This window comes from Nansenia antarctica (assembly GCF_963989245.1).
Source record: "Nansenia antarctica genome assembly, chromosome: 8".
NCBI lineage: Eukaryota > Metazoa > Chordata > Actinopteri > Argentiniformes > Microstomatidae > Nansenia > Nansenia antarctica.
In genome coordinates this window covers 4,292,881-4,304,877 of record NC_137678.1, presented here as the reverse complement: position 1 = coordinate 4,304,877, position 11,997 = coordinate 4,292,881, and the positions used below count along the sequence as shown (strand labels likewise).

General features: G+C 44.2%; 1 protein-coding gene across 1 annotated transcript in view; it reads left to right on the top strand.

The window, feature by feature from the left end:
• Window positions 1–2,099: 2,099 nt before the first annotated feature.
• Window positions 2,100–11,997, top strand: part of LOC308163768 (rho-associated protein kinase 2-like) — a gene marked incomplete at both ends in the record, with an annotated part of 117,689 nt that continues 107,791 nt past the window's right edge. Inside the window, 3 exons of the mRNA XM_080537956.1 lie at window positions 2,100–2,136; window positions 8,523–8,629; window positions 11,929–11,997. The exon at window positions 11,929–11,997 is cut by the window's right edge and continues 91 nt beyond it. Of these exons, the coding sequence (XP_080394082.1) occupies window positions 2,100–2,136; window positions 8,523–8,629; window positions 11,929–11,997 (213 nt within the window). The remainder of the gene's footprint in view (window positions 2,137–8,522; window positions 8,630–11,928) is intronic.

The following is an 11,997-nucleotide window of genomic DNA, read 5'->3' as shown; positions in this document are numbered from 1 at the left end:
GAGGAAAAAGCAGAACAATAGTGCGGCAAGCTGTGCAAAGTACAATCAGTGTGCAATTCCTGCATTCCTCCTGTGTGTTTCTCCTGCAGCTACAAACGGACAGCCTTTTTCTGAGGTGCTGTGGAGTCTGGTGGGCAGGGGCATGTAGTGTCTTTCGCCTCATCAGTACAGAATTCTCTGATCTTGTAAAAAAGGTACTTCTGTCTGGCCACGTCAAGTCCGGGTGGGACTTGCACAGGAAGATCACCTCTGGGGGGCTTGACATCAGTGTGTTTCAGTAGCTGAAACTCGACTGGTTCTGCCCCGTCGTATTCCCTGGCTATAACCACGCCAGGTTTCCGAGCATCAAAGCTGCAACAGAATGAAGACAATGCATTAAATGATTGCCCACAGTAAATGATAATATGACCGCCATACTATGTTCATAAAATGAAATAGGTAAATACATGACAATAAATTACCTGAAGTGCTGGTAACTCTTAATCTGTGGGAGCTTTCGGAAGTAGCCACCCAGATGCTTTTGCCAGTCGTAGGTTTGAACCAGCACGGTGCCATTCTCCAGGCCTACAAACTGGGGGATGTTGACGTGTTGTGGGGGATGTTCGACTTTAACAATGTCATCCAAAGTGTCCACTCTGGTCTTCCTGAAGCACTGCTTGATAAGGCCAAAGCACCAGTCGGGGCCAAACTTGGTGTGGCCTGCAATCAGGAAGTGGAGGCCCAGTGTCTTGTGAAGGCCATGCATGGTCCGCCATGCACAGTACCACAGCATGAAGTTGTTCTTGTTTTGGCCACTGCAGTTGTCACAGTTCAGGTCCACGTATGTTTCTCCAACTCCATACTTCTCGAAGAAGTGATGCAGGTAATTGATGACTGCGTTGCTACCCTTACTCGATGCCATCCCTTCATCGATGAGGTAGTTCACCTGCTTAGGCATCCCTTCGCAGGAGACACCAAAGAGGCTGCACTTGCGTGGAGTCAGAAAGTACATGGGCCCTGGTTGATGAGGGTCAGTGGGGTAGTGGACCTAAGAAAGAGAGGCAAAAGAGGAAGAGAAGAAAAAGATTAGATGCAGTGAAAAGTAACATCACAGAGGTGTGTGTGTGGGTAAATGAAATTCAATCAACCAAATCAACAGTGTCATAGGATGAAGTTATTCTCACCTGTTGTGCAAAATCTAAACTGTAGTGCATTGTGATTTCCTTGCTTGCTGGTGTGGAGGGGCCAAGAGAGAGCTGCAATTCCTCACAGACCTTCGCACATGCAGCATTCATTTTCTGGTAGAAAGAACGCTCCTTTGCAACACGGTCTAGATGCTGCTCCTGCTTCTTCAGCTTGGCTGATTTCACCACATCCGGCAGATTGGCACTTCGGAACACTTGGTAGTTGTTCCTCTGGCACTCCCAGCACAGATCTGTCCGGGGTTTGGTGCTGGTTATTTCAGGGAGCAATTCCTTCCACAGATTTCGGAAGCCTTGCGTACTAACAACACGTTGCTCTGCAAAAGAACATTTTATGTGTATGAGATTGGATTGCTCAGTCAATGCTACATGTTGATTCATGTTCAATGCAATGGCAAAATGTGATGATGTAACAATCATGCTATTATCACATGAATGCCATTCCCATGTGCTTAACATAATCTATTCTATAGTCTCAATGAATGTGCCTTTTTTTAAACAAACCCCCCCATTGTATTGGCAATAGCAACTTCAGGCTCATGAATCTGAATTTGTTAATTGCACATTAGCATGGCTATCACAGTGTATACACAGGGCCTGGCTGTTAACACAGCCATCAGTCAAGTCATTTAAAAAAGTTGTTTTAGCATATTTAACACAATGTAACATATTTTACATTGTTACATTTCTGTAATCTTGGATTGTAGTCCCACACACACATTTTACATACCAGTTATTTGCAGAGCATCACTGTAGAGACGCCAGACGGAGGTTTTGGTGACATTGGACGGCAGCAGTTTAGCACTGTAGTCCCTGTGTCCAGGGTGTCTGCCAGGTAGAATAATGGCGTGATCTTCAGCGTAGTTTTTGATGAATTTCACGACTCCCTCAATGTCATCTTTTGTGTGTTTTTTCGACATGTCTTTCTCTCGCGTGGCAGAGCACCGTGCTCCTGGTACCATTGGGAAATGGTATGGAGAGTTCGGCTGCTGATCCTGAGCAAAAAAACAACAGAACGTATAAATAATAGACTAATAGCTATAGATAATGTCTGCTAGCTAGCATGGCTAACGCCACGATACATACTAGGTCATTACTACTAACAGTAACAGAACGTATAAATAACAGCACAGTAGAAATAGCCAGTGGCGGGCGGTGCATTTCACACCTAGGCCTTCAGTGATGTCCGACACATTCCTACCTGAATTATTCTACCTCTTAATACCATCGTTATGACGCCATGGCTCTAGAAACTAGACAGAAACACAGTATAACCGGGCGTTGCATCACCTTAACATAGTCAGACAAGTACAACAGAGTTATATTAATATTTCCGAAGCATTTTTAATCAATAAATCCGCATTTACAATGAAGAGTGTTAAACTAACATCTTTAAGATCGCTACATTACCCACGTCTGTCGTCTCGTCCACCATAATAGCGACAAAGGGTGCCTTTTTAATCTCCATTTTGATCTCTTCTTCCATCACTTCAGCAATAGCAAAAATCAGGTCGTTTTGTATTTTGCCTGACGTCCCAGTAAACACTTTGTTTGTGGACAGGTGGTAATGTAAATCTGGGTTGTTTTCAGCCAGAAAAGAAAGAAGCTCAACGTAGTTTCCTCTGTTTGTGGACTTGGCGCTTTCATTGTGTCCCCTAAATGAAAGTTATTGTTTACCCAAAAACAGGACACAATCGATCAGTATTATCGATCAGTCAACGAAAGCTTTCGTTGTAAGGCTCCGTTTCCCTGCGCACTTTCAAAAGTTTCACATCTACCGGCATAGTTCCGCATCTCAATAGTGAATATCAATAGTGCGTATCAATAGTGCGTAGCAATAGTGCGTATCCAATCAAAAGACGTGCTGGGTGCTGACATCATTGAGCCTTACAGCAGGCGCCGTTGTTGCTTTTGCTCGCATCTACGTAGGTTTACTAGGTACGCCACAGGTTTTCTCGTTCCAATGTTAAGTTACAGGTCGAATCCGCAGCACCGTTTAATGTGAAGGCGGGCAGATTTTTGAGCCCCCTAGCAACACATTTTGATTGGATAAAAGCTCTAACATAAAGGCCAGCCCTCCAAATCTCAATCGGAGACTGGAAGCAGCGCAACCAAGAGGAAAGCTATGAAATGAAGAGAATAGACTATGGGGAATCATTAATACATATTTGTGGAAAATATATATTAAAATAAAATGTATATTCTGATGATGTTTAGGCCAGCAGAGAAGGCCTTGCTGGCCCTGACGGCACACCACTGGAAATAGCTAATGTCTGCTAGCTAGCATGGCTAACGCCACGATACATACTAGGTCATTACTACTAACAGTAACAGAACGTATAAATAACAGCACAGTAGAAATAGCTAATGTCTGCTAGCTAGCATGGCTAACGCCACGATACATACTAGGTCATTTTAACTACTAACAGTAACAGAACGTATACATTTTAAAGAGCTTACCCCAATACGAAGCAGAAGGTGTCACGGCAGACGTTCGTCCCCTGAATGGAGTATGATACCCTGGATAACTAGCCTTTTTTTAGGCAGTTTTTTGAGACCTTGAGTCATAACGGAACGCATTGTTCTCTGCATCCAAAGATGCTGTATTCAACCGCGTCTCGTAGATCAGTTCAGAAGACAGTCTTTTGCTGCAAGAGATTCTCGGTCGAGCATTGTCTGTGCGTGTAAGCTTGCATTTGCACTCAAATCGTTTGATTTTGTCCAATTCGGAGTCTTGCTCGGTAAACTCATTTTCAACATTCTCGTCAGACCAATCTTCGGCGAGATCAGCTATCTCAGATCGTGGTTGAAGCGAGTCTTCTTCTTCGCTATCGGAATCCGAGGAGGACAGAGGATCTGAATTGCCTCCGTGCATGTAGTCAGCAATGAACGAGGTCATCAATTCTCCATTGTCGATCCTTGTACCGGCAGCAGAAATTCTGTTGATCTCATCGGCGAGCATTTGCGATTCCATCTTGCAGTCAAACACAATACAGCACAATACAGTAAACAGACCAACATTTGGCTTTTTATCCCTCCCCCTCGCCCAGCTATTGGCTACGTCGATTGAGCTCACAGCCATTCACAACGATTGTTGTTGTTAGCTGGGCTCACGTTCCCGCCCCCAAGTTCTCGGGAGCATTCAGGCGAAAAATAAGCTTATTTTGTTGATTAAGTACACGTATTTAACTATCGTAAAACTGCTCGAAAAAATAACGAGTGGGTAGTTCAAAACCTTAACTTGTGTCTGGTGACAAAAAAACGAAATCAGATTTTTTTGGTCAACATTTTTGAACGCAAATTTGAAGCCTTTGCACTTTGCGCCCACATCGCAGTTCGATGACGTTGCGTCACATATGTCTTATTCTGCTAGAATTGGGCTTTATGGTAATAAAATACAATTAAAAAAGTGGATTGAAGCATTGGAACAAACCCTCACTCATTGGAAATGTTTTTCCATAGATGGTCATAAGATTGTTTTTCAGGTGAGAGTCAAGTCAAAATGACATTATCTGACTGCTTTGCCCACAGCAACCCAATATACAATTAGAATGATGTTATAAATTGATATGGATCAATTTATACCTCTTATTAGATTATACATATTCTGGTTGTTATGTTTGCCTTTCGGTGGACAGCAAAAGACGGAGAGAGGAGGATAGAGAGGAAGAGGAGGAGGAGCGAGAGCAGGATGGAGTCAGGAGACCAAAGAGACAGCAAGAACCAGGTGAGAAAGTGGACAGGTAGTCAAGACCACAAGTAGCCTTGAGAACCTATGGTTCTGGTGCAGCACCCTCAGCACCCCCCTTCATTACTTGTAATAGGATGTAATAAACGTTTGACACACATGGCAATACAAAAACATGAATCTTGAATTAGCAAAACATTTTTGCTATTTAAACATGTCAGCATGTCATCACTGACAGATGACAGGTAGATAATGAAAGGTAGTAAAAAAACTGAAAAATTATGTTGCCAGACTTGCAGACTTTTTAACCAGACCCTGTCACATATGTTTGTGTGTGATTGTCAGTGCAAAGAGGGAGAGAGGAGGATGGAGATGACACAGAGAGAGAGAGAGAGAGTGAGAGAGCAAGAGCAGGAAGAAACAGGTGAGAAAGTGGACAGATAGTGAAGTCAAGATTGTTATAGTGTCAAAACAGTAAAACAATTAATAAAAAATAAGTGATGGCTTTGTGGCTCAACAATAAAGTCTATAAATGATCATATTTGTTCTAGTCACATAATTGATATTATGCTTTTACAGAGATAACTTGTTCTGTTACTAATCTGTTACACTAATTGTGAATTAACATTTCACAACAGGGGGGGGGGGGGGGGGGGAGAAATTAACATTTCACAGCGGGGGGGAGGGGGGGGGGGGTGGAGGTGGAGGATCCATGCCACCCTCCCAAGGCAGCAAACCTAGGGGAAACACTGGATCCCACGGTAGTTATTTGGATCAGATTTATCTCCACTTTTGTGGAGCGGCGTTATCAATCCTTGGTTCCAAATATTGGGGAAGATCCCAGAGCTAAGGACAATGTTGAAGAGTTTTAATATAGCCAATTGGAATTTGACGTCTGTGAATTTTAGCATTTCATTTAGGATGCCATCGACACCACAGGCCTTCTTAGTTTCGAGTGAATTTATTTTGTCCTGTACTTCCTTTAGTGTAATTGGAGAGTCTAGCGGGTTCTGGTAGTCTTTTATGGCTGACTCTAAACTTTGTAGTTTATCTTGTATGTGTCTTTGCTGTTTATTTTTCTCTATTGGACCAAAGAGATTGGAAAAGTGATTTACCCATATATCTCCATTTTGGATGGGTAGATCCTCATGTTTTTGTTTATTTAGAGTGTTCCATTTTTCCCAGAATTTGTTTGTTTTTATGGATTCCTCTATAGAGTGTAGCTGGTTTCTAACATGATGGTCCCTTTTTTTCTTTAATGTATTTTTATACAGTTTTAATGTTTCACCATAGTGAAGACGTGTGCTCTGGTTGTCTGGGTCTCTATGTTTATGGTTTGATAGGTTCCTTAGTTCCTTTCTGAGGTTTTGACACTCGTTGTCGAACCATTTGTCATTGTTGTTATTTCTGGGGGGTTTTCTATTTGAGGCCTTTAGGTCAGATAAGGAGGCTGAAAGGTCAAATATATTATTACGGTTTTCTACTGCCTTGTTTACACCTTCACTGTTGTATTGAAAGGTTTTTTTCAGGAACTGGTCTAATAGTGATTGAACTTGTTGTCGTCTAATAGCGTTTTGATATGTTTCAACACTACCTTCCTTCCATTTGTAGTATTTTTTAATAGTGTGTAGTTTGGTAGGTTTTACTACTTCATGATTGGGTGTTGAACTGTTCAGGTAGACTGTGGTTTTGCTGTGGTCTGACAGGGGTGTTAATGGGCTGATTGTGAACGCTCTGAGAGTCACCAGGCTAAGGTCAGTGATGAAGTAATCTACTGTACTGTTACCCAGAGATGAGCTGTAGGTGTACCTACCATAGGAGTCTCCTCGAAGCCTACCGTTGACTACAGTATGTACAGTCCCAGTGAACGACAGAGCTGTAGGAGTTGTGACCCATGTTTGTTTGTTGCCTTGTCGTAGCTGTGTCTGGGGGGGCATATTGGGGAGGGGATGTTACCACCTCCTGGTAGGTGTTTGTCACCCTGTGTGCTGAGAGTATCAGGTTCTCGTCCTGTCCTGGCGTTGAGGTCTCCACAGACTACAATGTGACCACAGGACTGGAAATTGTTAATTTCCTCCTCTAGGATGGAGAACATGTCATCTTTAAAATATGGGGGGATGTATGTAGCACACAGGAGGATATTTTTCTCGGTTGAGGTAAGTTCCTTATTTATTTCTAGCCATATGTAGAAAGCTCCTGTTTTGATTGGCGTGATGGAGTGAGAGAGTTCTAATTTGTGCCATATTAGGATACCTCCCGAGTCTCGTCCCTGTCTGATCCCAGGTAGCTTGGTGGATGGTACTACCAGCTCTCTATAGTTGGCGGGACAGCCAGTGGGACCATCTCCTCTATACCATGTCTCCTGTAGGATAAAATTAAAAAAACTCCTGTGTTTGAAATTTCTTTCGTGAAGTCTGGGTTTCTGCTCTTAATGCCAAAGGCAGTCGACCTCAGACCTTGAATGTTCCAGGATGAAATTGTTAAAGATTTGTATTCCATGTTGTTTTTGTTCTAATGGTTTTAGTCCCGGACCATGACTGCGTAGAGCTCACTGAGCATCTGGTGTATGCTCAGGTCGTAGGGTGGGGCTCTGCTAGGTGTAGGTTTTGGGCTTCCTCTGTTCACAGCCTGCGCATATGTGTGGTATGGGGATGGCAGTGGCGGGGTGGGCCTGGCCTGGGGTGCAGCAGGGTGTCTATTTGGTGCAGCCGGGAGACCTCTGGGTGTAGCAGGCTGTCCTCTAGATGTAGCAGGGTGTCCTCTAGATGTAGCAGGGTGTCCTCTAGATGCAGCAGGCTGTCCTCTAGATGTAGCAGGGTGTCCTCTAGATGTAGCAGGGTGTCCTCTAGATGCAGCAGGGTGTCCTCTAGATGTAGCAGGGTGTCCTCTAGATGTAGCAGGGTGTCCTCTAGATGCAGCAGGGTGTCCTCTAGATGTAGCAGGGTGTCCTCTAGATGCACCAGGGTGTTCTCTGGATGCAGCAGTCTGTCCTCTGGATGCAGCAGGGTGTCCTCCGGATGCAGCAGGGTGTCCTCTAGATGCAGCAGGGTGTTCTCTGGATGCAGCAGGTCGTCTAGATGATGGTCTGTGTGAGGTGGTGGTCTGATGGTCTCTGTTGCTCCTGTAGGATGTGTTCGGTCTGCGGTCTAGTGCGACGTCCTTCAGGGTCTTTGCAAAAATGGGGACTGTTGCCTTGAAGATGTGCACTTGGTCATATAAACTGTACTCGTCCAGGGTGGGGTGGGCCGCCAAGTATACATTTTGCTTCATTGCACACTCTCTGGATATTTCAGCGTTTATGTTTTTGATGAAGGCTGGGTGGAAGTCCCACCTGGGTAGCAGGGTAGAGATGACTACCTTCCTGTTCCTCTTCTTGGTTGAAAATGGCTTGGGCCTCCATTATGACATCAGAGTTATCAGTTGCCTTTTTTGAACAAGCTAATGTTAAACTAGCACTTAGCTCTTTAGCTCCTCTTGGTTCAGATTTGTATCACGGCCCCACGAGAGTCCCTGGTCACCCCCAAAGGTCCCACCGTCTCAGAACCAGCCTCTGTAGCTAGTCAACCACGAGCAACCAGACGCTCTGCGATCTGATCAAAAAATCCAGGTGATGATGTCACCTGTCTCTCTCCGGTCTCTCTCTCTCTCTGCAGTGCGTATCTCTGGCCTGGAGGAGGAGGTGCGGCAGGTGAGACAGGTTCTGTCCAAGGCGGAGACGGAGAAGCGGCAACTCCAGGAGAAGCTGACTGACCTGGAGAAGGTAAACCACATGGATGATTTTTATTTTCCTTTCCGTTCAGCCTTTAGTCATTTAGCAGATGCCTTCGTCTTGACCAGTGGTTCTCAACCTTTTTTGGGCCAGCGCCCCCCTGTCCATTATCCAGGTCTCTTACCGCCCCCCATCAAAAAAAAGTAGGCTTATTTTCTTCCCTGAATATTAACGTTGACTAATATTCTGTCTTATATCATTTAAAAAGCATGTCAATGAATGCCAAATAGTAGATTTGATTTAACTGGGCAGTTGGAATATCATTATCATTAGTTTACCAGAGAGCAGAAAAGCGAATGTGAATGTGAATAAAAATGCTGTTTCTGAGTGTTGAACAAACTTAGACAAGATCAGAGAATACAAACAGACTGCTAGGAACACGTCCGGTGCAGAACAAACAGTAGGCTACAAAACTGTACATTACCACTAACATTGTTAGTTTTTTAAGTGTGCTGGTGTTGCATTTCGCCAAATTGCTGTTTTATGATGCTAATATTTATTCATTTTTTATTGGACTTTGGGGAGGTGGTGTCACAATATGGCGGCAAACGCTAGGGGGCTATTTATTTTAATATTTATTAGTATTCTAAGGTATTATTTTCATAAACTGACCACTTAGTTCGAATTTCTCATATCAAAACATATCAAACCTTAACAAAGTTCCAAAGTTCAGAGCTCTGCGCTCTGGGAGCGCTCAGAGATGGGCGCTCTGACTGAAAACACGGTTTTGTCCGAGCGAACTGACCGTTCGTGCATTTACGAACGTACCCGTAATAACACTGCTGACAGCTGATCAATCGCAAGTAGAGTAGTGGTTTCCTATAGCAACAAAAGACGCTGCAGCTGTTCGGAGTGCTTATGTGTTCGTTTCCAGGACATCACAAGAGGACCAACATATCACAAAAAGCGATCGTATATTTTAGTTTGTGAACGTTAAGACGAACACATCGCAATGCTAACCTCAGAATGGCACTAGGGATAACATCCACAACAACACTTAACAGTAATACATTTATGTAATATACTGTGATGAACCTGCGAGGGGAGGGGACATTCGTAGCTGATTTCTCTAGGTTCGATTATTGGTAAGCGAGAGAGCCCTTTCCGGACTACGATCGCTTTTTTGAGATAGGTTGTTCCTGCTGTGATGTTCTGGTATGGTGGTATGGTATTAGCACTAATTGTAACTAAATTAAATAAGCTGTATTGAAAGGAAGCGAACAAAGTGAATGCGCAAGCGCAGAGGGTAGTGTGTATACGCGGGGAGGGAGTATTTGGCACGACAGGCTTACGTCACCGGCGGGGACATGGACTGTCAAAACTAAAATAAGAAATGTTCTCTCTGGCTTATAGCCAACAATTACAATGAGCCCACAAACTGAAACATATGTCACTCAAGCATAGCCTACAATGAAAACACTCATAGAAGTTGGGCATTGAAAGTTGGCTTGTGCTAGCATTAGCTATGGTGCATCCATGGTCAACAATACGTTACAGATGGGATGAACCGGGTTTCTTTCTATTGTAGACTAGCATAGTATTGCAATTTCTGCACTGTACATGAACTGTCAAGATCCTTCTACAATGCAGCTTACCCAGACACATTGGAAACTATCAAAAGCTCTGCCTTTGCTAGCTGAGTTTTTAGCTTCATCTTCTTGATGACACTCACTTTTATTTTTTGGGGCGCTGCGCTACGTGTGTCTGCGTCACAGAGCCCGGCCAAGTTCAGAGCACTGCGCTCTGGGAGCGCTCAGAGATGGGTGCTCTGACTGAAAACACGGTTTGTCCGAGCGAAATGACCGTTCGTGCATTTACGAACGTACCCGTAATAACACTGCTGACAGCTGTTTTTCATGAGAAAAATACTTAATGCGCGAACGACCCCCAAGAACACCTCAACGCCCCCCTTTTTAAAATATCTGTTCCAGCGCCCCCCGATGTTGTCTGAACGCCCCCGTTGAGAAACGATGGTCTAGACCAGGGGTCCCCAAACTACGGCCCGCGGGCCGAACACGGCCCACCCCCACACTTGGACCGGCCCTTTGAACAACGTGTAATTTCTAACTGCAATTGCGGCATTGCACCGACATGGTGGCGGGGGCGCTGTTTCGCAAATAAGTTAGCTTTCGTGTTTGCTAGCGAAATAGCTGATAGTTGATGTTGACTGCTCAAGGAGAATACATATTTGAAAGTACAGAATGCCTGAGAGCCTTATATTGCATTATATTACATTACATTTTGAATGGTCATCTGGTGCCTGAATATTGTGTTTTCCTTTACATAAATAATGACATTTCCACCATAAATTGATGCAGAAAGGGCACAAATTGCATCTAAATTCACCAGAATGCAAGAAATTAAGGGTTTGATGCTCGTTTAAGGACCCCCAGACAGCCCTGCTTCATGGGTCCCCCCGTGTATGATGAGGGTCCTCCCTCAAGTATCAGACTGTAAAACTGATTATATTTCATTGACATATCACTATAGGTATAAATTCCATCCAAATTCAACTGTTTAGACTTTGTTTGCATCCACCAGTGCTCTCCTGCGCGCAATTGCTTTGCGCAACTGCCTCCATTCCACTCCGTTCCATATTATTTTATGTTAGAGACCAACCCAGGCCCCCCATCACAGAAAGGAAAAATTATGTGGCCCTCACAGAAAAAAGTTTGGGGACCCCTGGTCTAGACGGACTGACTCAGTCATTGTTTACTCAAACGATGCTGAACAACACTTAATCAGCCATGAGGGGTCATTTGACCCCTGTGAGAAAAGAAAAATGTTCTATCTTTGCACTCAATCACATTTTAGGACCCTCCTTTCATGACTTGTGTGCGTTCTACCACCCAGTATCCTTACATTTTCAAAATCACATCAGGATAAGCTAGTATGAAGCTATTTTGCCGTTTTTCTGTGTAGGAGGCAGGCTAATTTACAAGCGGCCAACTAGTGGTCGTTGTGTGTAAATAGTAGCTTAAGCATTGTAAAGAGGGGGTCATTTGACCACAGTGGCGGCTCTTTTAGTAGATAAAAAGGCACGTCTGTTCTAGTGTTAACCCCCTTTTGTACTCTTCTACCTTACTGTTGCATCTTGTCTCGCCCTCCTTTAAACGTCATCTTATCCTCTCGCTCCTCCTTTCCCTCGCGTCGACACGTTTCGTTCCTCTTTTTTTCCCCGCTCGTACCCTCTCTCGTTCTTACCGTCTTTTGTTCCCGTCCTTCTTTCCCCCCCCCCACCTTTCTTTTTGTTCACCCTCTCTCTTCTCTCTCTCCGTCGCCCCCTGCAGGAGAAGAACAACAAGGAGATCGACATGACCTACAAGCTGAAGGTGCTGCAGCAGGGCGTGGAGCAGGAG